Source organism: Megalobrama amblycephala, linkage group LG20 (assembly GCF_018812025.1).
Source record: "Megalobrama amblycephala isolate DHTTF-2021 linkage group LG20, ASM1881202v1, whole genome shotgun sequence".
NCBI classification, from domain to species: Eukaryota; Metazoa; Chordata; class Actinopteri; order Cypriniformes; family Xenocyprididae; genus Megalobrama; species Megalobrama amblycephala.
The window spans coordinates 2,973,398-2,999,814 of NC_063063.1; the positions used below are offsets into that span (position 1 = coordinate 2,973,398).

The window sequence follows — 26,417 nt, forward strand, 5'->3', positions numbered from 1 at the left end:
ACACTGTAAAAACAAGTTCAAGGGTGGTTTGGATGACAAATGGATCTAGTTAGAAGTATTACCAGGCGAAAAACCTTCAGGAAAACTTTGTTCAGGAAACAATGGCTCTTTGTGGAGCTTTATGTGATGGATAATGAAGAACAGTCTTTGGTCAGACAATTAGTCTTAGTTTAGCTCTTTTTTTTTTTTTTTTTTTTTGCACAATATAAAATAGGGCCTATATAGAATAAAAGTCAAGAAAATGCACTGCAAAAAAGTAAATATATAAATATGTATTTAGGGCCCTATTGTTTTCCTTAGGCAATTTCTTTTTTTTTTTTTCTTTCTTTTTTCTTTTACCTTTCAGGCACTTTTTGGGCCCTTAACATGTTCAAAAACTCTTTAAACTTTGCACACATGTTGGAATCGTCGGCCATCAGGGCCGGGAAAAGGGAAACAGGAAGTGTGTTATAACTTCTGCATACATTGACTGATTTGGATGAAACTTCAGCAATGTGTTGTGGATGTGACATGGATGTGACTATTGGGAGTCAAAGTCATAGTGCCACCAACTGGCAGCAGGAAGTGTGTCACGTTCAAAATGCTTTAAAAATGCACTCTTATTTTTACCCGATTAGCTTCAGACTTCGTCAGACATGTGAAAAGATTCTTGATATCTTAAATACTGTTGCCATGGCAACACCTCAAACTTTTATAATATTCTTGGGTGTTTTTGAGGCTCTTAGCATGCTTCAAATTGCATGAATCTCAACACGCATGTCAAAGTTGTAGGCCAGTAGACATGGGCAAAGCCTTATCAGTGGGTGCTATAGCGCCACCTTTTGGCAAAAGTTGGGGGGTTAGTCTTACATACAGTCACCAAACTCGGTACATATATTGTGCTCATCAAACCAGACAACTTTCTAATTTACAGTCATTAGCTCCAACCAACAGGAAGTCAGATATTTTGGTTTGAACGTGGATTTTTTGAATAATTAGGCTCTAGGTTTTTAACTACTAGTAGAAGATTCATGCAGTTGCCACACAATTTGGTCAACAAGACACTGAAGATGCTAAATTGCGAGCAACTATAGGATATTTCAAACAGTGTTGCCAGGGTGAGGAATTAATGACAAAAAAGGGAAACAGGAATTGTCTCATATCGTGTAAAATCATTGTTTGACTTAAATTAAATTAAATTAAATTAAATTAAATTAAATTAAATTTGTGCCCACTATGCACAGGTTTCCTTAAGACACCAGGGTGGCAGTGGCGCCGGGGCTTGGGCCCGTCATTGCTTGTTTTTCAGTAAAATATCTAAACATTCTTAAATCAAGAAACTTTTACTTAAGAAGCAAAGTGAAATCAGATATAAAGTCTTGCTTTCTGAATTATTTATCAAAATGAAGTGCTTAAAAAATACCAAATATCTACAAATGGGGTCAGAAATACAAAAATTTCTCTTTGAATTTTTTGTTGTTCTAACCCCTCTTGGAGATTTTTTTTTTTTTTTTTTTTCTCATTTTAAGTATAAACTCATGTTTGCTTCTCAAATAAAAATATCTCGATTTAAGAATGTTTAAATATTTGTACTGGTAAACAAGACAAAAATACTGATACTTTTTTTTATTGTTGTACAATTCATATACAGTACAGCTAGAGGTGAAAAACCTGTAAGAACTTATTTAAAGCGTCCACCTTAACATCACTTAATTTTTACAAAATGATATAAAAATAAATGTACAGATCCATAAAAATACAAAAAATTACATCAGACTACATCAAACTAATAAAAACAGTATAACCATAACAAATATATATATATATATATATATATATATATATATATATATATATATATAAAAATTATATATAGCATGTAAATATATATGTGTGCATGCTTATGTATGTGCTTGTGTGAATGTATGAAGGTTCAACTTCTATAGTTGCACAGTAAGACATTGCATGCAGTATATGGCATATAGTATGATACTTTTCAGCCATTTTCACTCCATCCAGAGTCTGATAAGAGCCTGACTCTTTGAGGATGAAGTATGTCTGCATTATGTCCATTATTTTCCAACCATTACAGAGTCTGAAAGTCCCTTTGAAGACACACTTACACTCTCTCACACCCTTAAGCCAAAGATCACACGCTAAATCTTTTAATTTCCTTTATGGGATGAAATGAAAGATGACACACAATTCCCACTGATATCAAACATTATTTTAACATGTTTTATCTCATTTATCCTGAAGAAGGAGGCAAGTCTCTTTGGCTGTATAGCCTAAAATCCCTTCAGACGTCTGTGAAGGGCAGATTTCAGTGATCAGACCGACATCACCACCGGTGCGTTCTGACCCTTTTAGCAGGAGGTCAAAGGAAATCTAATGCTTCGCCTGAGAGATTTGAATCAACTGTCATCATCACTACGATGATGCTTTTTGAGGTTTCAGAGCACACGTGCACACATTCAGGTTCATTTTCGGTGATAAAATCAACTCTACTGTGATATATGTACAAGTCAGACTCATTTCCATTCCTTCACATCCAGTGAAAACTATGACATTGCATATTGAAACCCTGAGGGTAAATGATATAAATGTTTGTCACTATTGTAATATTTTGAAGTTTCCATTACTTTGTCAGTGATTTGAGCTTGTTCACACATTCATGCTCATGCATAAGAATCAGATCAGTGTTACCTGAAAATACCTGAAAGCAGTTCAGGCCGAGCTCAACTTTGGCGTCTTGGTTAGTCGATGCATTTTTCATGAGAGGCTTAGAGAGAAACCACAGAGAACTGAATCAATAGACAGTTGCTGTCTTTCATTCTTCTAGGGAGGTTTTACTCCTTTATTCAATGTTAACCCTGTAAAGCCTTTAGACAAAATCTAAAAGAAAATCATCATATTTGATATCTCAGGCTTTTATGGCTTATATAGTATGATATAGTGAGAATATGGAGGAAAAACAGCTCAATTTTATTTAGAGACTTAAACTGAGCAAAATATATGCAATTTGGTGCAGATATTTAAATGGACAAAAAGATGAAATTCTGGTGCTTTGTAATGTAAATCAATGAGATACTTACAGATACTTACCTAAAATGTACATAAATATCAATATCTGCCAATAATATGTCTTAGTAAGATGCTTAGTTTTATGATCAAAGCTCTGTAGTTTTAAAACATATAATGCAATTCAGTACAATGATAATTGAGAGAAGAACAAATAAATCTTCCTCAAAAGCCTGATGATCATATTTGATCATCTCATGATTTTTCTAAAAAATGATCTGTGGGTAATCAAGTAAACCAGTTACTTCAGTCCAATTGAAATATTACTAACAACATCAAAGTTATTCTTACATTTACTTGATAAAAAATCAGTAAAGATTTCACAGCAAAAAGACACATGAACCGCAAGCAATTATATATTTTTGTACATAATTAATTATACAATTATGTAAGCATTGTACTGTACAATTATAATTAGAGGCTTTTACTTGCTAAAAAAAGTCTATAAATCAGACAAAAGAAGCATGTAGCAGATGGTGTGATACAGGTTTATCAGCAAAGTTCATGTTGATCATTTAGAGGCCTTAGAAATGTGCATATTAAATATGATACAGTAGGCTTTATAGAGTTACATTAAATCTACTTTTTGATCATGTTCTGTCATCATTGCTAACAGTTTCCTGTTTAACAGTAACAATGTTTCCTCAAACCATTTAAATATCTATATAGTTGTTGAGACTTTGTTACTTGAATTCAAACTGAATGAATGGAATAAACTTGAAATCTTTAAGTTGAGTTTACTCTAATGATTGACTAAACCAACACTAAAATATAAGTGAATTCAACTTAATTTGAATGAGTTTACAGTACTGGTTTTAAAACTTAAATGGTTTAAGCAATCAGTTTCCTCAAATGGTTTGAGTTATCATAACTTAACATGTCTTGCAGTGCATGATGTTATGTCTGAAAACATTCTTTTGCATTCTGCAAAAACATCCAATCACAATGATTCATGCCGAAGAGCTCTTCAGTTTCCCGCTCACTGGGGAAGCACTGCTTGATTTGCATCTGTTTTATGTGTCGTATGTAGTTGTTTTGACCCAAACGCAACATAACGGGAGTCCTACATAAAAATGTAGTTAGAATAAAAAATAAAACAAAGTTTTAAAGGCCTAGAGGATAAAAAAGCAACTAATATCACATGAAGCTGGAGAGGCGAAACGAGAGAGAACAAAAAAACAAACAAAAGAGTCTGCTTTTATCATCCATCCATCCATGCATTTATTCATTAATTTATGTATGTATGTATTTATTTATTTATTTATGCATTTATGTATGTATTTATTTATGCATTTATTTGTGCATTTATTCATTTGTGCATTTATTCATTTATGCATGTATTTATTTTTGCATTTATTCATTCATTTATGCATGTATTTATTTATGCATTTATTTATTTTTGCATTTATTTATTTATGCTTTTATTTATTTATGCATTGGTTTATTTGCTTGCTCACTTGTTCATTTGTTCATTAGTCATCTGTCAGCTGGAACTAACAGGCTGCTAACCAGCCAAACCTTGACTTTTTCTAGGGTTGTAACATAGCAAGCACAGAACAGTGTAAATCCAGCAGCACCAGATGTTACATTCTGATTCAGCACTCTTGAAATGAAATGCAGGGACATTAAGTTTTCACCCAGTGTATCAGCACTTCTCAGGGTTTTGGGACTCTGGAGAAAAGAGACAAACTTTCTGACACCTTTTGAAGTGTTTGGCCATCTGAAGAACTCACATCCTGTGGTTGACATGCAGCAGTGGAAAGTTGTGTTGAAATAATCAAATATTTATAAGACCTTTGCATTGAAATGCACAAGTATTCTGACATCCTGTGGATGTTGTTGATTTTTTTTTTTTTTTTTTTTTTTTGAATATCACTAAGAAGAACTTCAAAATGTCTATACAACTTAAGAAAAGTCCACAACAATACAGACCTTCAACATTTTACAGTTTTTCGACAGATTTTTTTTTCTTACAGTTTATCTTAATATGCTTTATCTGTCCTGAACTGTATTTTTCAGATAAAATGACAATACTAAAATAATATGTAGAGGCAACTATAAGTAATCTGTTGGTTGGTTGAATCCCACAAAAAGAGCAAACATTGTGTCTTTGTGGTGCTATCGAAAAGTTACTTTGTTTTTTAAATTAACGTTCAAAGCACACAATGCCTGTAAATACGAAATTTGCAATATTAAATATTTGCTCATGGTTTTTGAGCCAATCACCTGACCCGTAAATGTCATGTGACTAGTCACTCTAGGAAAATGACATCATGATGGCACCACATCATATGAGAAGCGTTTATGCTGAAGATATTTTTTCATAATCCGCAGCAATGCTTTTTTTAACGCTTTTGAGATCAGTAGATCATGAGCCTCAGAGTCATTTGGAGGAGCTCTAGTTATAATCAGTTTTCAAAGTTGTCATTCATCTGTTTCCATTGTCTAATCTTATGACTGCACACCCGACCTCCTCTGTTTACCACCGGGGGTTTTGAGAGTCTGTTTACAGCATGTTCCAGATATAGAAAAGAACAAACAATTCTCTCTGAATGGAGTTTAGTTGTGTTATTTAAAATGCAAATCGTGATGGTACTGAATCTGAGACTGTCAGTCTTCTGCTGGATCAGGCCAGATAACTTCACCGTCACGGCTGCTTGAGTCTGGCGGTCAGACGGCGCCTGCAGGACGAGTGTATAGTGTGTGCCATCATCTCTCTGCCTCGGGCTCCATCGCTGACGGCAAGGTAAATGATTTTAGTAGTGGATGTGACACAACTATTTCCGCCGATTGACAGATTAAACGACCAACTGTGATATCTCTCTCTGAGCTCTTGACGCCTACAGACTGAATTAAACGCTTGTCGTAGTTGTTCATGAGCATCTTCAGTGAGGAAAAAAGATTGACTGTTTTGTCTCGCTTTCATGTTTTATTAGTCGTCTGAGTTTAGACAAACTCACTTGGAACTCATAGAGCATAAACCTACACAAATGTTAGATTAGGTTTGATTTAATTATTATGATGACACATCTATAAGAAATTATCTATAATATTTTTTTCCACTTGTTGCAGTACATTATATTAAAGTGCCCCATGATGCTAATGTTGTTTTGGAGTCTCCTACAACAGGTTCACATGCATCAAAGGTCAAAAACACTTTAATTTTCTCATATTATACTATGTATATTGCATGTAACATCATTTCTTAAAGTGTCTGAAAACGTTCGGATTCTGTCTCTGTAAATCCCTCCTGATTGGTCAGATGCCTCAGTCTGTTGTGATTGGTTTACTCTGCTCTGATTGGTCAGATGCACTGCATAAAATGCTTTCTTACTTTTTTGTCTTGTTTCCAGTCCAAATATATCTACAAATTCTTAAATCAAGAAGCATTTTCTAGACAAGTAAAAAATTATTGCTTTGTTTTCAGAAAAAAATAAGTCAAAATTAAGTGAGTTTTTGCTTAAAACAAGCAAAATAATCGGCCAATGGGGTAAGAAAAATAATCTTGTTTTTGTTTTGAGATATGGTTATTTTTCTTAGTCCACTGGCAGATTATTTTGCTTGTTTTTCGCTTAATTTTGACTTATTTTTCTGAAAACAAGAAAATAATTTTTACTTGTCTAGAAAATGCTTCTTGATTTAAGAATTTTTAGATATTTGGACTGGAAACGAGACAAAAAATCTAAATAAGAAAAGCTTTTTTACAGTGTGGGCCTGTTGTGATTGGTCTACTCTGCTCTGATTGGTCAGATAAACTCAGTTTATATGTAATACACATTACATGAAAGGTAATATCCGAAAAACCATATTAGTATATAAATGAGATAAAGTTAATTGTGTGACCATGTCCAGTTTTCTGACTTTTTTCGAGTCTGTTAGTGTTATGTTATGCATTATTAATAGTTTTTCATTTTTATTTCCAAGGAGTATTTCACATAACATCAAAAATAGCAACATTGTTGGGAAAATGTGAAAATCAAGTCCTTTTTTTTTACAGTCTGTACTTGCCAACAACAATGAACTCTGTATACTAGCTGTCTATTTTCACTAAAATCTGTGTGAAGGTGGATTGTATCAATATTGCATTGTCCTGTCATGTAGCTCTTGCTCAAGATTTCATTTTCTGCTTCATTTTGCACGGCACCGGATGTTGCAGTAGCCACTGAGATGAGAATTGTGCATAGAGTCCATTCCAGGTCTTTAATGAGACCGCTGTAAACTTAACCGCATTTTTCTCCCTCCAACCCCAACGGGCAGACCAAAATTGTCATTTGTTGTACTTTTCCTTTTTGTCCGTTGTTTGCCATTTAAAAAAGAAAATCAATGCATCTCTCCAGCTCCTTTATTGCGAGGCAGAGCGCAGTGGCTTGTAAGGGCAGCAGACGCTCACATTAATATGGATTACAGAGAACGGCAGCAGGATTGAGGGAGAAGCGGCTATTGGACTTGGCATGGAAAGAGCCCATTTGTTTTCTCTGTTCTGCTTTCTCTCGCTGCTTGTAATTAACCCCAAATTCTGGGTCAATCTGAATAGCGTAATTGGCTCTGGTAATTTAACCCTGACGTGACTGATGGGGAGTTTTGATTGGATTGTGTTGAGGATGCTGACTGGGTGAATCAAGTTAAGATCGTATGATAAGTAACCTTATATATACTATTGCCGTCCAAAAGTTTGAGGTCAATCAGTTACAGTAGAATTCATTCAGAATTCTATTCATCAAATAATTCTGAACAAATGTAACACAGTTTCCACAAAAATATGAACTGTTTTTAAGATTGATGAGAAGAAATGTTTCTTGAGCTGCTGAAAACAAACTTTTTAGTTCATTAATAAATCTGTTATACTACTTTGTATATAGTATACACATGTGACCCTGAACCACAAAACCAGTCATATTTGTAGCAATAGCCAACAATACATTGTATGGGTCAAAATTATCATATTTCTTATATGCCAAAAATCATTAGGATATTAAGTAAAGATCATGTTCCATAAAGATATTTTGAAAATTTTCAACCATAAATATATCAAAAACATATTTTTGTGAGTGGATATGCATTGATAAGGACTACATTTGGACAACTTTAAAGGCGATTTTTCTCAATATTTAGATTTTTTTTCAATATTCCAGATTTTCAAATAGTTGTTTCTTGGCATCCTAACAAACCATACACTAATAGAAAGCTTAATTATTCAGCTTTCAGATGATGTTTAAATCTCAATTTCAAAAAATTGACCCTTATGACTGGCTTTGTGGTCCATGGTCACATATTTCTATAGCACTAGCCTATCAGTAATCATAATAGCACAGATAATGATTATATGGTTTGGAGAATTAAATGCGTATGTTGATTCATCTCACATACACACATTTTTAATCATTTCTTCACTTCTGTTTTCGTACAAAGTTTTAATTAGTTTTATTACTATGAATTCTTCCGGCTGCGTTCGTTTCCCGGTTGTAATCGAGAAGTCTAATTTTCTTCAGATGATGAAACTGCAGTTGTAACTTTAGCAAATCAGTTCAGTCGGCTCTCTCAGATGTCGTGCAATCAGCCGCACAATTGTGGCCGAACAACGCGGCTGATTACAGTAACACTGAGGCTTTGATAGAGCCATTAAACACAATAACCATTAGACCCACAGCACCGCTGCTTGATTTCACTGGTTCTTCCTCATTCTGTCTCACCCAAAGGTTATACCATAACAATATTTTAGTTGCCAGCACATTTATTGCTATTATTTTATAACAATATACTGTATGTGCTGGCTTATTTGAAAAGGGGGTAATGGGATTGTGTGGGTGTGAAAGGGCAAAGCTACAAATTTTGAAAATTAGTTTAATAGTGAAGGATGATTTATCCATTCTTATCCTCCTAATTAGAGTATGTGAGCGGTGTGTAGTTGGGTCATTTTGGAGAGAAGAAGTTTTTTAAAAAAAAGTTAGCAGTAGCATTTGGGTTTTTAGTCCACTTTAGTTATTTTACTAACACTCTAAAAAATGCTGGGTTAAAAACAACTCAACTTGTGTTGAAAATTGTTGCTGTGGAGTTGATTCAACTCATCCACTAGCATGTGCCGTCATGTTCATCTTTTGTGTTGAATTGACCCTCGTTTGTGAAGCAGTCCGGCGTAAAATGACGGCATGACAACAACACTCTACTACAACAACTCTTCCTCTTCTCTAAAGCAGCTCAACATGGCCTGTATGTAAATTTTAGGAAGAAGCTCGTAGTCCCTACCATTCGTTTTTTGTAGTCCTTAAAAAGCGATTTCTGTATAGGAAAATATCTCCCTTTGCATTGAAGTTTGAGCGTTGTAACTTTGCAGATGTTGTTTATGCTCAAACAGCAACATTACACACTAACTAAAGTTAAAAAAGTGAAATCATAATCAAGGACCCCTTTAAAACTTACTGTATTGCTCACTTAAAATGAACATTTGAATGATTAATAAATGAACATTTATTAATAGTTTAATGAACAATAATTAAACAAACATTTATTAAATTGCTTATTAATAAATGTTCACCTTTTGATCATTATTGTTGCCTCTAGTAATTGTGTGTCTGATTTTTAATTTCCAACCTATTTTGGGTTTAATTTAAGCCAACCATATAGTGATTTTTAATCCATAGTTGAGTTCAATAAAACTACCCAGCAGGTTGGGTAAACATTTAACCCAATCACAGGGTTTGTCCATTTTCAACTTGGGTTTTTTTTTTTTAACCCAGCATTTTTTAGAGTGCAACTACATGTCAACTTATTTTAATAATCCTAAACTAACCGTCTACTAATACTCTAATTAAATATTCTGAGATATTAATATTTGTAAAAATGTTGGAAAAATTTGATTAAAATTTGGTTCATTACAGATTGAGCAAAAGTTCTATAGCATTTTTGTGAGTAAAATAGACAAAAATTAAAAAATATTAAAATGAAACATGTATACACCCCTGTTTAAAAGATTAGGATCAGTAAGATATTTCTATAATTTTTATTAATGACATTAATACTCGTACACATTAAATTGATCAAAAGTGACAGTAAAGTCATTTATAATGTTACAAAAGATTCTATTTCAAATAAATGCTGTTCTTTTGAACTTTCTGTTCATCAAAGAATCCTGAAAAATAAAATGTATCAGTTTCCACAAAAAAAAAAAAAAAAAATTAAGCAGCAAAACTGTTTGAGTGGAAATGTTGAGAATCAAATCATCATATCAGAATGATTTCTGAAGGATCATGTGACACTGAAGACTGGAGTAATGATGCTGAAAATTCAGCTTTGATCACAGAAATAAATTACATTTTACAATATATTTACACAGAAAACAGCTATTTTAAATTGTAATAATATTTCACAATATTACTGTATTTTACTGTATTTTTGATCAAAAAATGGTGACAATTAAAAAAGCATAAACACCCCAAACTTTTGAATGGGAGTGTATTTTTATTTTTTATTATATATCCATTTGTTTTATTAAGGCATAGAAATGAGGCCAGTTTTTAATAAAACATATTGACTATATTTAAAGGACATTTACAGCAAGACAAAAAAATGAAAAGAAAGAAAGCGTGAAGGTGTGAGTGTGTGGACAAACAAAGCTATAACGGGCCATAAATGTCGCTAAGGATCAAACTCGGAGAGCAGAGAGTGAAAGCAAGAAATGGAAACCCTGGACTGAATTCAGAGTAAAGTGCTTGAAGATGAGGAGAGGAAAACACTGTCGCTCCACTCACATACAGTACACTGATCCAAACCACCGCCATGAGGCATCAGGAGGCCCAGCGGAAACCTTGAAACCTGGACGCCAGCCGTGTGAGAAATCGGAGACCGAGAACCAGAGCATGAGACTGGGAGGTATAGAGCAGATGGGAGGTCATGGAGAGTGTGACACGTGTGGGAGAAACCAAGAGTGAGTCACGTCTTCACCGCATGCATTCAGTGTTCAGAGCCAAACGCATGAGTAGACACGTTCCCCAGCCATGCAGCGACGATTGTGGCGACAGAGGTGGAAGTAAATGTCAATCGAGTCAGTGAGACGCAGTCTTCCTCTTTATTATTGACAGATGAACTCATCACAACTCATATACAGTACAGTCCAAAAGTTTGGAACCACTAAGATTTTTAATGTTTTTAAAAGAAGTTTCGTCTGCTCACCAAGGCTACATTTATTTAATTAAAAATACAGTAAAAAACAGTAATATTGTGAAATATTATTACAATTTAAAATAACTGTTTTCTATTTGAATATATTTCACAAAGTAATTTATTCCTGTGATGCAAAGCTGAATTTTCAGCATCATTACTCCAGTCTTCAGTGTCACATGATCCTTCAGAAATCATTCTAATATGCTGATCTGCTGCTCAAGAAACATTTAATGTGTACAATTGTACAAAATGTTTGTGTACAATATTTTTTTTCAGGATTATTTGATGAATAGAAAGTTCAAAAGAACAGTGTTTATCTGAAATCTAATCTTTTGTAACATTATAAATGTCTTTACTGCCACTTTTGATTGATTTAATGCATCCTTGCTGAATAAAAGTATTCATTTCTTTAATTTCTTTTCAAAAAAATAAAAATAAAAATTCTTACTGACCCCAAACTTTTGAACGGTAGTGTATAATGCTACAGAAGCTTTGTATTTCAGATAAATGCTGTTCTTTTGAACTTTCTATTCATCAAGGAATCCTGAAAAAAAAAGTACACAACTGTTTTCAACATTGAAAATAATCATAAATGTTTCTTGAGCAGCAGATCAGCATATTAGAATGATTTCTGAAGGATCATGTGACACTGAAGACTGGAGTAACGATGCTGAAAATTCAGCTTTGCATCACAGGAATAAATTACTTTGTCAAATATATTCAAATAGAAAACAGTTATTTTAAATTGTAATAATATTTCACAATATTACTGTTTTTTACTGTATTTTTAATTAAATAAATGTAGCCTTGGTGAGCAGACGAAACTTCTTTTAAAAACATTAAAAATCTTAGTGGTTCCAAACTTTTGGACTGTACTGTATATATACAGCCAAAAGTGATGATGTCTGGAGGGAATATTTGGTTTTAATGACCCAACAAGTTTGATTAAACTTGCAAAAATATCAGGAAAATACAAAGGACAAAGGACAAAACACTAAACTTGGTTAAAGGGATAGTTCACCCAAAAATAAAAAATTTTCATCATTTACTCACCCTCAAGTTGTATGAGTTTCTTTCTTCTGTTGAACACAAAAGAAGATATTTTAAGAATATTGGTAACCAGACAGTAGCCATTGAATTCCATAGTAGGAAAACAAATATTATGGAAGTCAGTGTCTGATGTTCATTATTTCTTTGTATGACAGCTTGGCCAGATATTATGTCATATAATTTGGCATGCATTATTATCACAAATAAAACATCTGATTCTATGCAGTATGCTTACAAAAATGTTTTTAAAAATATTTGAATAAGGGTAAAGATCTATTTTCAGTTTTCCTACACTCTAAAAAATGTTAAAAACAATCCAAGTTGGGTTGAAAATGGACAAGCCCAGCAATTGGGTTATTTTAACCCAGAAAATGTTTTTTTTTTTAAAACAAAGTTTGGGTTAAATGTTTGCCCAACCTGATGGGTAGTTTTATTTAACTCAACTATTATTTAAAAATTACTGTATTGCTCACTTAAAATGAACCCAAATTATGTTGGAAATTAACATGAATTAATATTTTTAATAAATGAACATTATTAATAAGTTTAATGAATAATAATTAAACATTTATTAAACTGCTTATTAATAAATGTTCACCTTTTGATTATTACTGTTGCCTCTAGTAACTATGTGTCTGATTTTGGGTTCATTTTAAGCCAGCTATATAGTCATTTTTAATCAAAACTGCCCAGCATGTTGGGCAAATATTTAACCCAGTCGCTGGGTTTGTCCATTTTCAACCCAACTTGGGTTGTTTTTAACCCAGCATTTTTTAGACTGTAGGCCGGACATCACTTTTGGCCACTGCTGCTACTAAACAGCCTGCTGTATAATGCATTTGATGCACTGATACTGATCGTCACTGGATCTTCATGTCGTACAGGAGCTGTAAACAGTTTTGAGGGAATAAAATGTCTTATCTGACAGATATCACAGACACATCTGTTCTTAAAATGATGCTTGGATCTGGGACAGTCTTAGGCTCCCTAAGCCAAGGGTTTACCAGAGAAATTTGTCCGTTATAGCATTCCTATTCAGTTCAATTGCAGGAAGTACATGATCTGAAATCTGCCATCTTTGCTTATGGGCACTTAGATCTCCTGCATTTTTTTTTTTTAACCAATGCAATTTGTAAATTGTAAATGCATTTGATTTGTTTACGCTCACTGCTGTTTTTCATTGAAATGCATTTAATATTCAATATATTAGAAAGACCTGACTGGCAAGAGAATCACTAAACCGAATATCTGTGTGAAAGCAATATATTTAGTTTTTGGTATACTGTAAAAAAAAATGTTTTATGGTTTATCACCACAACATTTTTTCTTTTGATAAATCAACTTCAATAATTAATGTGGTTCAGATAACAATATTTTGAGTTTCTTTTGATTAAACCAATCGCCCTTATTGTATTAACTAAAATTTTTAATTTCAATGAGCTTAATTTAAAGGCAACCAGGTAACTTACTTTTTTAAGTTAAACCAATAATTCTTTTGTGTAGTAAATACTATAGATTTTCATATAATAAAAAGAGGATATTCCTACAATAGATTCAATTTTAATATCTTTGTTGCTTCTTATGTTGCTGTTTTTTTTTAAACCATAATTTAACTGGATATGTTTTAGTGTCTTTATACTGATATTGATTATATATTTTTGAGCCTGAGATCTTCTGCTCTGATATTCGTAATAGTTAGTTTGTAGCTTGACTGTAGTTGAACCACTTCATGAATCATGAGTAGCTTACAGTTTGACAAACTGCTTTCATTACTCACCCTCTGCGTTGCTAAATAAGATGAATAATCAGTCTGTATATCTTCAGGTGCTTGGTCTGAGCCGAGTGTTCATCATTCGCTCTTTCTGTCTTCTTCCTCTGTTTATCTTACTAATTTCACTTGTTCCATCGCTCTTATCTATAAACGTTGAATTACACTCTATATAATTGTTTCTTCTTCTCTTCATCTCAGTTGTATTTATCTCCATTTACTTTGATTAACTTCACATTATCCTTCCATTCATCTATCTGCATTCTTGCCACATCCCTTTTCCCCTCCATTTATATTCTTGTCATGTTTTATTGGAGGTTTTGGTAAATAAGTCTCATCCATCACTCTTGGTTAGTGTGGCACGGAGCAGTGTCTGCCTCCATCACATTAAGATTCCTGATATGCACATCCTCATCTGTCTCACCTCTGAAACCCTCACGCAACCATTCAGTTTTGAGTGAGTCTCTCAGACGCAGTGTTTGGAGGGTTTGAGCATCATTTTCTTATAGCTGTCTGTATTTATGCAATATCAAAGCAAGGTTAGGCTACATTTCCAACTATAGTGGGCTTCAAAGTTTTTAGCATTTTATATTTATGCATTTGGCTGATGCTTTTATCCAAAGTGATTTACATTCCATTCGAGGCTTGAGTGCATCTTTTTTCAGTGCATGTATTTTGTTTTGTGTTGTTTTGGAGAGAGAGTGTGTGGTTGAAATCACTCACAGCATCTTTAAACCGCTGATTTACATTGAATCAAACATTGCATAAATACTTTGAGGAAAGCTTTAAGAGTTTGAACATAATTTTCTAATAGCCGTGCTGTCTGGATTTATGCAATATCAAAGAAAATTGGTCTTCAAAATTTTTAGCGTTTTACATTCATGCTAGGGCTGCACGATTAATCGCATGCTTTTGTCATGCGTGTCTCGTCAGTAAAGCCGGTTCTGTGATTAACGGTAAATGTCCATCACCTGCTTTCAAATGGAGTGGCACTTAATATACAGAGCCGTAGTTCGCGGACAAGCTACGCAATATCGCATTCGTAATCGAAAGCGATTCATCTGCGATTATGAACACGATATTGCGTAGCTTGTCCACGAACTACGGCTCTCGTGCAATTAATCGTGCAGCCCTAATTCATGCATATGGCAAATGCTTTTATCCAAAGTGACTTACATTGCATCCAAGGTTTTTTCAATGCAGGCATTTTGTTTGGTTTTTAAGAGAGGACATGTGTTTGAATATTGCAAAAATTCCAAAATTTGGCCAACATTTCTAACTATAGTGGTCTTCAAAGTTTTTAGCATTACAAATTTGGCGGATGCTTTTATCCAAAGTGCTTTACATTGCATTCAAGACTTGCATTTTTTCAGTGCATGTATTTTTGCTTTGTTTTGTGTTTTGGAGAGATGGTACTATATGTGGTTGAAATCACTCACAGTATCTTTAAATCGCTGTTTTACATGAAAATGCTGCACTTTGAAATCAAACATTGCATAAATACTTTGAGGAATGCTTTGAGGGTTTGAACATCATTTTCAAATAGCTGTGCTGTCTGTATTTATGCACTATCAAAGAAAAGTGGTCTTCAGAAATGTTTGCATTTTACATTCATGCATATGCACTCTAAAAAATGCTGGGTTGTTTCAACCCAAGTTTGGGTAAAAAATGGACAAACCCAACCATTGCAAACCCAATGCATTTTTTAACCCAACGGTTGGGTTTGTCCATATTTGACCCAAATTTGGGTTGAAACAACCCAGCATTTTTTAGAGTGTGGCGAATGCTTTTATCCAAAGTGACTTACATTGCATTCAAGGTTTGCGATTTTCAAAATGCAGGCATTTTTAAAGACGGCATGTGGCTGAATTTTGCAAAAATTCCAAAATTTGGCCAAAATTTCTAACTATAGTGGTCTTCAAAGTTTTAGCATTTAACATTTGGCACATGCTTTTATCCAAGGTGTCTTACAATTTTGTTTGGTTTTGAAGAGAGGGCATTGCAAACAGCTGAAATCACTGTTTTACATTATAATTCTGAAAGTTGAAATCAAACATTGCATAGGAAAAACTTTGAGTGTTTTGAGGGTTTGCTGTCTGTATTTATGAAAGAAAAGTTGGCCAGAATTACTATAGTGGTCTTCAGAGTTTTTAGCATTTCACATTTGGCAGATGTTTTTTTTCAAAGTGACTTACATTGTATTCAAGGTTGACTTTGTTTCAATACATGCACTCCCTGGGAATCAAACCAATGACCTTGGCATTGTCAGAACCATTCTACTGTTTGAGCTACATTTTAGTTTCCTATCATTTCCAATTCTGTCTTATAAAAGTAAAAATGTAAGTAGTAAATATTGCTTTAACTTTGGCTGGAATGAGTGGAATGGAATCAGAAATAGTTTCTGTACAAAGAAATCAATAAAATTCTTTCATGCACCTGTGAAGTGCACTTTGAAACTCTGTGTACAGCAGAGCTTGTAAAGCATCACGAGTGTTTTGTGAGTCGTTGCTGCAGTGCTTGTTGAATCTGTTCTTCAGCAGTTTGACTTGGCTGTGCTGCTTTGGCACTATTGTGTGAACAGGACTGTGAGCAAACAATGCATCACTCTTACTGAGCAGCTGAAAACAGAAGAACATTCGTGACTCAACCTTCAGTGTTTTTGTCACATCAGGTAAACTTATGGCAACCACATAATACACTTTCTTTTGTAATGAACATTCAGAATAACTTTGATGTAAATGATAACTAGCTGATTCTCTTCAAGTTTTTGAGAAGACTGAGACTTTAGTTACTGTGGCTCTGTCAGACTGTGCTTGTTCTGCCATGCATTTATTTACCACTACATAATTATAGTTGCAAAAAAAATATTATACAACTATATTAACTAAAACATGAAATGTAATTTAAAACTCTCAACAGAAATGAGATTAGATCATTTGAGACTTCTATTCTCCTGAGATAAAGATAATATAGTTGATTATATAGCATTGGCTGAAATTTAGTGTTTATTCACAATGTTTTTTTGTTTTTTTAACAGAACATATATGATTTTAAATTGTGTCTTTGTTGCTGTTTCTGCCACAGGACACAACTCATATTATATTTCCTGATAAAATTTTATAGAAGGTTTATTTATCCAGGGTTTTGAAGGCTTGACCACTTGTCCAATTGTGTCTCCTGTGAGAAACTGCAGATGAGTTTTCAAGTTATCACCAAAGTTGTGAAGGGAAATCATTTAATATGATATTGAAACTGTTACTTTTGTTTTTAAATATGACTTTGAAGAAGTGCAACTTGAAGTCAGTAAGTAAATATTATAGAATATTGCACATTACTTTACATTTACTTTCACATTCATTATGAACATGTTCCACTAACACTCGTCTTAATTTTAAATTATATCATTTTTTTGTCATTTATGTAACTGGTCTGTTGTTTGCTTTGTGTTTTGTCTGCGTTGTTAAAAACGGGACAGCAATCGGCAGTTTCACTGATCTTTTACTCATCTGATATAAAACAAATAACTCAACCATTGTTTAAAAATTACTGTATTACTCACTTAAAATGAACCCAAAATATGTTGGAAAATATATATTTTTTAAATGTATGTTTATAAAATTAACATTAATAAGTTTAATGAATAATAATTAAACAATAAACATGTATTAAATTGCTTATTAATAAATGTTCACCTTTTGATTATTATTGTTGCCTCTAGTAATTATGTGCCATATTTTTGGGTTCATTTTAAGCCAGACATATAGTCATTTTTAAACAATAGTTGGGTTAAATAAAACTACCCAACAGGTTGGGAAAACATATGTTGGGTTTGTCTATTTTCAACCCAATTTGGGTTGTTTTTAACCCAGCATTTTTTTTAGAGTGTACATTTTAAACAATTTAACAATTTTATTATCTTTTAATATCTAATGCAATGTCAATCAAGTGGGAATTTTGCAACAGACAGGATTCATTTACATCGTTTTCTAGGTTCTGCCAACTGTGTCAGGCTGTTGTGAAACTCTGAAAGCGCTTTAATGTGGTGAAGGCCATTAAATGACTGGTTTATCAGTCACACGTGATCCAACAGGAGAGTTTTTGACCGTCACGCTACAAACACAGATGCTGCGGTCACCTCTAAGCAAAAGAAAATCTCTGATAAAGAACTGAACTGTATTGTTACTTCACACATTCTTCTGGTAGTGATTTCATTTCAATTTTCATTTCAAACACTTTATTTGTCCCTGTAGGGCAATTCACAAGGTCACGTAGAGTAACAAACAATATGTGTCAAAAACACCACACATTAAATCATAAACAACACAATGTGCACAATATACATATATTCTGCAACAAGTGAATATCTTAAAAGCAATGCACTGATAATAAAAATCTTGCTGATTCTGATGAGCTGTCAATTATTTTCATGGCCGATAGCTGATATATGGCAGATATTATAATGCAAAACTGTTTTGTCTGCATTTTATTAGAAGTAAGAATAAATATTAATTAACTAAAATCAGTCTTTTTTTTTTAAATGCATGAATTTAGGCATCACAACATTATAATGTACAGTATTAAAAATAAATTTTCTGATTAAAGATTACAGTAAAGATTACTGTTAGGGAAACAAAGGGAATCTAAATCTTGGGTTATTTTTTCTGCCCAAGTCCTGGGTTGAGCCTTTTTTTATTTTATTTTTTTTATTATTATTATTATTATTATTATTATTATTATTTTTTTTTTTATTTTTTTTTTTGTCTTCCAGTGTTTGGGTAGTTTTTGCAATATATATTAAAAACAAAAATAAAGGAATTATCATGCAAACCAGTGGTTGTGTGGAGTATTTAAAAAAAGTTTAGAGGATTTAAGTTCATCTGTAAACATGAATTCATATATGAAGCAAATAAATAAATAAATAAATAAATAAATAAATAAATAAGCAAGCTAATAATTATAGTAAAAATGAATCATCTCATTATGCTGGGTTAAGTAAACAGCCCAATATACTGGGTAAAATTAACCCAACATGTGTTCTGTCCTATATTTACCCAGCCCTTGGGTTGAAAACTAATATTGGCCAATAATCAATAACCCAGTTAACAAAAATATGTTCTGAGAATGTTTTGCTAACATTCCTGTTAAGTTATGAAAATGTTAGGAAACATTCCAAGCGTTAAAGGAAACATTCCATTTTGCAAACATTATTGGATTGTTACTTTTGAATGTTCTCTGAACATTCTGAAACAAGTAACATTTAAAAGTGTTAGACGAAGGTCTGTGTTGCAGAAAAAAGCATTCCATGAATGATGTTTAAATAATGTCAACATTCTGAGAACATTATTAAAGCCACAAACCACAAAATTAAAAAATACATTCACATTTCTGTATTTGTTGACACTTTTATCCAAAGAGACTTGTATTCAAGGTGCATAATCATGTAATCAAAAATCTTTTGAACTATTTTGAATGTAAAAACCTAAAAATAATGTGTTTTAACTATGAAAACAAAACAGACCCTGTAAAGTTTGTGTGATATGACATTGACCAGAAGGCTCTTGAAATGTGCCGTGCCCCTTTTAGACAGAATAACACAAATCAAACATTCAAGACAGTCTTCCTGCATTCATTAATATATTTTTGGCCTAAATGAAAGAAAATCAAGCGCATCTATGGACCGATGTTGATTGTACTTTAATAAAGCCTGGAAGCAGAACATGAAACAAACATAGTAGGGGGATCAAACGCCTCTCTTTCGCTTGTTTCAGGCCCGGGGGGGAATAAATATGTGCACTGATATAGTACAAGCCTTTGCTAAATAGCACTGTTACGCTTTTTAAATGCAAATGAGGCTGAGTGAGTTTCAGAGACGTGGAGAGAGCGACCCATTTCCAGAGTCTGTGATGATGAGTCAGGGTAAGAGAGCGTGGGAGTGCGGACTTATTTAGACCAAAGGGTCCGTTCTGCACAAGCAAAAGCGACGAGATCTGGGACAAACCGAACCAGAGGATCTGGCGGAATCACTTGACGAGATTTCACCCAGACTTGGTCTTCTGCATGCATTGTCACAAACGCATGTGATTGAAAAACCCATGCTGTGATGAATCCGCCTGTGAACACTTGTTGCAGAGCTCGAAGATGTGCATGTCCTCGCATTCATTTATTCAGTAGACAGCCATGAAATAAGCTGATAATGAACAGTCTCTTCAGGCCTTTTAAGTTGATAAGAGACTTCAAAACAGGTCCAAAACAACTCCACACATCGATATTATACACAAAATACTGTTTCATTAGTTAACTACATTCATTAACATAAACTTAACAATGAACAATACGTCTACAGCATTTAATAATCTTAATGTTAAGGATAATTCATCAATAATAGTACATTTTATTCCACTATGAACTCAAATGAACAAACTGTGAACAATTTTATTAATTAACATTAAGAAACAATAAATGCTGAAAAAATGCATTGCTTATTGTTAGTTAACATTAGCTAATGAATTAAAGATGACCTGTTTTGCTCTATTTTTTTCAAGGTCTTGATTTTGTTAAAGTCTACTAGAACAGGTTTTCGTGTTTTAATGTTGATTTATTTTCCTCATATTCTCCATTGTTGCAGCACCTCTCTTCCCAGTCTGTCAGTAACGCTATGTTTAGTTCCTGTCTCTATGAAGCCCCTCCTTCTGAAAAGCACAATGTGCTCTGATTGGTCGACTGGAGCAGTGTGTTGTGATTGGTCGAGCAATTCGAGCATGTTTGGGTTTTGTCCCGCCCCTTACCATAACTGCCAGTTTCCACACACTACTAACTAACTCAACCAGGCCCCGCCCCTTTATTCTGCGTATGAATTATTTAAATGAGGAAAAATGTGAAGAAAACTCAAGACTACAAAGGAGGCATTTCAGGGAGTTCAGAAACAGTGATGTAGAGAATAACTTCCACTGGAGGGACTGTGTGCCTTTGCAGAGCTTATTATAATTCTCACGAAAACATAGATGAGGAGAATCCTAATTTTGAGACATCCTGCTCAGAATGAAATTTTAGTGTTTTCTCTCCCGTTGTCTCTCAACCACAAGGAGGTACATTACCTTTCAAAAATGTATGGCAAATGTTGGCAAAAAAAAAAAAAAAAGGACCTGTTTGAGGTCCTGGTAAAAGGTGATCAGCTAGCATAATTTTACTAATCACATCAGCACATGGGAAAGTGCAAACAAGTTCTAGTCAGGAGGAAAAAGTGCTTCCAGTCATTGTGTTCTTACGTCTTCAATGGTTACCTCTAAAGAAAGACACATAGCCATCATCGCTTTGCAGCAATTTCTTTGCATGTGAGGCCATTTTGATGCAAAGCATCTGAAAGAAAGGGTGATGGGGGGCGTTGTTTTATTTAGAGAGCTATTTGAGTAGTCAATGGAGAAACATAAAGTACCTGATACATAAACCTTTGAAAATAAAATCATATTCTGGAGGATTTTAATTGCTGGGGTCAAACTGACCCCACTGGCAAACCGGCATTACTGGATTTTGAGGGTAATAGGAGAGTTTTAACTAATGTTAACAAAAGTATTACCCAATTATCTTCTGATTTGCTGTCATGTCGTTTAGAAGTTTTTTGGTCATTGTGGACAGACAAATTGCTTGTTGCTGAAAACTTATTTCACAGTGTTACATAATCATAAGCATAAAAGAATATGTTTATGAAAGGGTGAAAAGGCAGTTAAAGTGAATATTGTAAGTGAAGTGTCTTGTAGAAATATGGATTTTGTATCCTGTCATGTTGCTTCATGTTGTTGCAAGACAGTCCATTTTTGTATTTGCTAAAGAAAACTAGTGCATGTCTGTATTGAAGCTTGTTTCTGCCATAAAAAAGAAAAAAAGGTAACTGTGACTTTTTATCTCACAATTCTGACTTTTTTTTTCTCGCAATTGCGAGTTTATAATGTGCTATTCTGACATTATATCTCAGAATTCTGACTATTTCGCACAATTGAGTTTATAACGTACAATTGTGAGTTTATATCTTACAATTCTGACGTTATAATTCTTGGTAACACTTTAGAATAATGGTCCGCCATTAATAAGTAACTATGCAGGAAGTAATGCAGGACTAATGAGTAGAACTACATTAACACTTCAGCTACTTCTATTAACTAATATAGAAACAAGCTTAGCTAATCAGTAAGTAATATCAAATATAGGACTAAGATAGTTCCTTATTAGCTAATCAGTAATTAGAGAATGAGATTGGCATCATTAAGATCTAATGGGTAACTATGACAAATTATAAAGAATTACTAATTAATGACTAATCACAACATTAAAGTGTCTGAGATGTGAGCAATTGTCTTTTTTTACTCTTAACGTGGTCATGAAATGCATCATTATTCAAGTGTTACCTAGACACTATGCAGGAACTACTAGTGATCAGGACCATTATTTTAAAGTGAAAGACATCTTTTTCACTTTAAAGGTGCCATCGAATGGAAAATTGAATTGATCTTGGCATAGTTAAATAACAAGAGTTCAGTACATGGAAAAGACAGTGAGTCTCAAACTCCATTGTTTCCTCCTTCTTATATAAATCTCATTTGTTTAAAAGACCTCCGAAGAACAGGCGAATCTCAATATAACACCGACTGTTACGTAACAGTCGGGATCATTAATATGTACGCCCCCAATATTTGCATATGCCAGCCCATGTTCAAGGGATTACACAAGGGCAGCCAGTATTAACGTCTGGATCTGTGCACAGCTGAATCATCAGACTAGGTAAGCAAGCAAGAACAATAGCGAAAAATGGCAGATGGAGCAATAATAACTGACATGATCCATGATAACATGATATTTTTTGTGATATTTGTAAACTGTCTTTCTAAATGTTTCGTTAGCATGTTGCTAATGTACTGTTAAATGTGGTTAAAGTTACCATCGTTTCTTACTGTATTCACGGAGACGAAAGCCGTCGCTATTTTCATTTTTAAACATTTGCAGTCTGTATAATTCATAAACACAACTTCATTCTTTATAAATCTCTCTAACAGTGTAGCATTAGCCCGTTAGCCACGGAGCACCATCAAACCATAGACTGTAAAAAAATATGGACATAGTGTCCGTGACGTCACCCATAGAGTTCTGAACAGCAGTTTTGACGCGTAAATGAGGCCGCGGCCATCTTAGCTGCGCGTCACCGCACGTCACTCCCGGATAACTGAAAATGGGCAAAGAGGTGGAACGTAGATGGAGCCCATGTGACTTGTTGCTGAAATCACGCCCGCCTAGCATATCTATCTTAGATACTATCTAAAATATTAATAAAGATAACAATATCATTAGAAAGTACTAAAGGTTTACTGTCAATCTAGTTTTTTAAGATAACGTTATAGATGCTCTAACACCAGTAGGCTAATTAATTTGTGTGGGGTGTGCAAATAACACAAAAAAATCAACTGGGACTTCATACCTTTAATGAAAAAGAGATCGCGAGATGAATCCAATCCGTTGCACTTGGGTAAAATGTCCATTTCAAAACATAAAAAAAAATACTTTTTGTTCATGAAAGCGTTAAATCCATGAAATCTTTATCCATCGTTTGCATCTTCGGAATGATCTGCTCTCCATCATCGTTCTTCAAGAAAGGATGCAATCTGAGCAGCGTTTGTAATGTAAAACTCTATACGTACATATATAGGTACCAGATATCTGTATAACTCTCAAATGTTCTCTCAAACTAATGAGCACGTGTCCAAAGTATATTTTTTCAAAATAGTGCAGCAGTTTTAGTTATATCCAAGCAGTGCTGTCGGAGTTGTATATCGTCCTTGTATTGTCATTGTAGTAAATCTCAGGAACAAAACTTTTAGCCAATGCCACGACGATTCAACAACGTTTATCTTCCGCATGCGAGCACATGTACACAGACTGACATCTGTCTCGAGTATGCAGCAAGCCATATATTGTATAAAATAATCCAGAAAAAAGGCACAATTACGGCTGAGATGCCAAATTCAGTGGCTGAAATTAGCTGAGGGTACATGACGGCTCACAGACAGTAGCGCCACCTGTCACTCAAGTGACCACGCCCTTAATTATGCAGAACTTTAAGGCTTAATATAATTTAAACGGATGAGTTATAAAAAAATGTACCCCCCTCAGAGTTGTCATGAAGGGCAAAATTAGCAGTATAGACCAAAACACAATTTGAACCAGAGTGTAAACATGTTTTTTTCTGCTGTAAACTTGGCTGTTTTAACATTATGGTCAATGAGATTCTGCTCCCTTTTGCAGCCTGTCCCTAGCGGCCAGTCGATGAATCGCAGTTTAAGTTACTTCCGTATTGGCTTCACGAGAAACTGGGGGAGGTTGCCGCTTGCATCAAACTCATTCAGAATCAAATGTAAACATCCAAATAAATACTTTACTCACATGATCCCATGCATGCAGTATGCATGATGAACATTTGGTAAAGATCCATTTGAGGGTTATATTAGCTGTGTGAACTTTGTAAATGCACTGTATTATAGTCAAGAGCTCGGGGGGCGGGGAGCACGAGGATTTAAAGGGGCCGCGTGTTTAATCGGTGCATATTTAATGATGCTTCAAAATAGGCAGATAAAAAAAAACAATTTAAAAAAATCTATGGGGTATTTTGAGCTGAAACTTCAGACACATTCAGAGACTTATATTACATCTTGTGAAAACTGGTTCTAAGGCACCTTTAAAATGATGGTCCAGATTACTATTAGTTCTTGAAGATTGTCCTTTTTTACTCTCAACGTGGTCATAAAATGCATCACTAATTACTCAATTACCTTGTCATTCTTCAAGAACTACTAGTGATCTTGACCATTTTAAAGTGAAAAAGATGTCTTTCACTTTAAAATAATGGTCCTGATCACTAGTAGTTCCTGCATAGTGTCTAGCTAACACTTGAATAATTAATGATGCATTTTATAACTATATTAAGAGTAAAAATGATGACTGATTACGTCTCAGAAACATGATAATGTTCTTTACTATTTGTCCGTTAGTTAATAGTTATTAATGATGGTAATCTCAATAGGTAATTATTGATAAGCTAATAAGGAACTATCTTCTAAATTTGAATATACCTGTAGATATAAACGGTGCAGGACAAACTGAGCGTTGGGAGTTAACTGTAGTATGAGCAATAACAACATCTCTAACTATTGAACATGTTACTCTGAGTGTGTGTGGTGATGGTGGTGATGATGATGATGATGATGAGACTCGGGAAGTGTCCGACCCTTACTGTGTCATTGAATTTTATTACTGCTATGATTCCCTGCTCTCAATATTAACAGGAGGCATTTATTAAGCTGAGGTCCGCAGAGATTCATCACCCTCTCTGTCTCTCTCTCCTCTCCTGAATGCCATTTTCCTTATTATATCTCTTTTCTAGGGTGACTGCAAATTCACCCCAGCAATTTTTATTGATTAAAACTTCCTTGAAATGACCTGCCCTCTCTTGCTATATTGGAAAATATTCAAGTGTGAACTATATCGGTACCCTAAACTAGATATAGAGTAATTTAAGTCCTGCATCTAAAATTATGGTAATTTCCTGTAAATTTACAATACAATTGCTGTCAGTTGTTCTCTTTTCGCAGGCCTGGCTCACAGAGATTCATGAGTTCGCTCAGCAGAATGTAGTGATCATGCTTCTGGGTAACAAGGTGAGTAAAGCATGCTGCAATATTAAAGATACTTCACTTATTCGACATCTGAAACCTTATGACCTTTGGACTCGCCGTGCACTTATGGCATCAATTCATAAATAATTTATATAGAAAACATTGATTAAAGCTAATACATAATGCATTGTTTATTGATTGATCCATTGATCGATTAATTGATTTTTCAGGCTGATGCCACACATGAGAGGGTTGTGAAGAGAGAGGAGGGTGAGAAACTGGCCAAGGTGTGTTATATCAACACATAAACACTCACACGGTCATTCTTGGGTCATGCAGACAAAAAAAAAACAAAACAAATAGCAACCTTTAAATAAAATAGGGGCATTTTAAGGGAATACTGAAGCACTGATCCCACTGTTTGTAAATGTAATATGCATTATGTTTAGGGTTCATTTGTGTCTGCATATTGTAAGGAAGGAATAAGACAAGTGTTCTCTTTCTCTCAAAAGGAGTATGGCGTTCCCTTCATGGAGACCAGTGCTAAATCAGGTCTGAATGTCGAGTTGGCCTTCACTGCTGTGGCCAAGTAAGTCACTCGTTTTCAGGCACAGATTCCATCTGGGAAAATAGAGCTGAGAGTATCACACTCTTATTGGCAGCTGAAAACATGGTCAAATTAGCCACAATAACTTATAAACGTACACACACACACGGCAGGCGATGCC

At 34.1% G+C, this 26,417-nt stretch overlaps 1 protein-coding gene across 1 annotated transcript in view; it reads left to right on the forward strand.

The window, feature by feature from the left end:
* Positions 1 to 26,417, forward strand: part of LOC125255481 (ras-related protein Rab-26) — a 100,146-nt gene that overhangs the window by 68,640 nt on the left and 5,089 nt on the right. Inside the window, exons 6-8 of the mRNA XM_048170772.1 lie at positions 25,666 to 25,731; positions 25,920 to 25,976; positions 26,202 to 26,278. Of these exons, the coding sequence (XP_048026729.1) occupies positions 25,666 to 25,731; positions 25,920 to 25,976; positions 26,202 to 26,278 (200 nt within the window). The remainder of the gene's footprint in view (positions 1 to 25,665; positions 25,732 to 25,919; positions 25,977 to 26,201; positions 26,279 to 26,417) is intronic.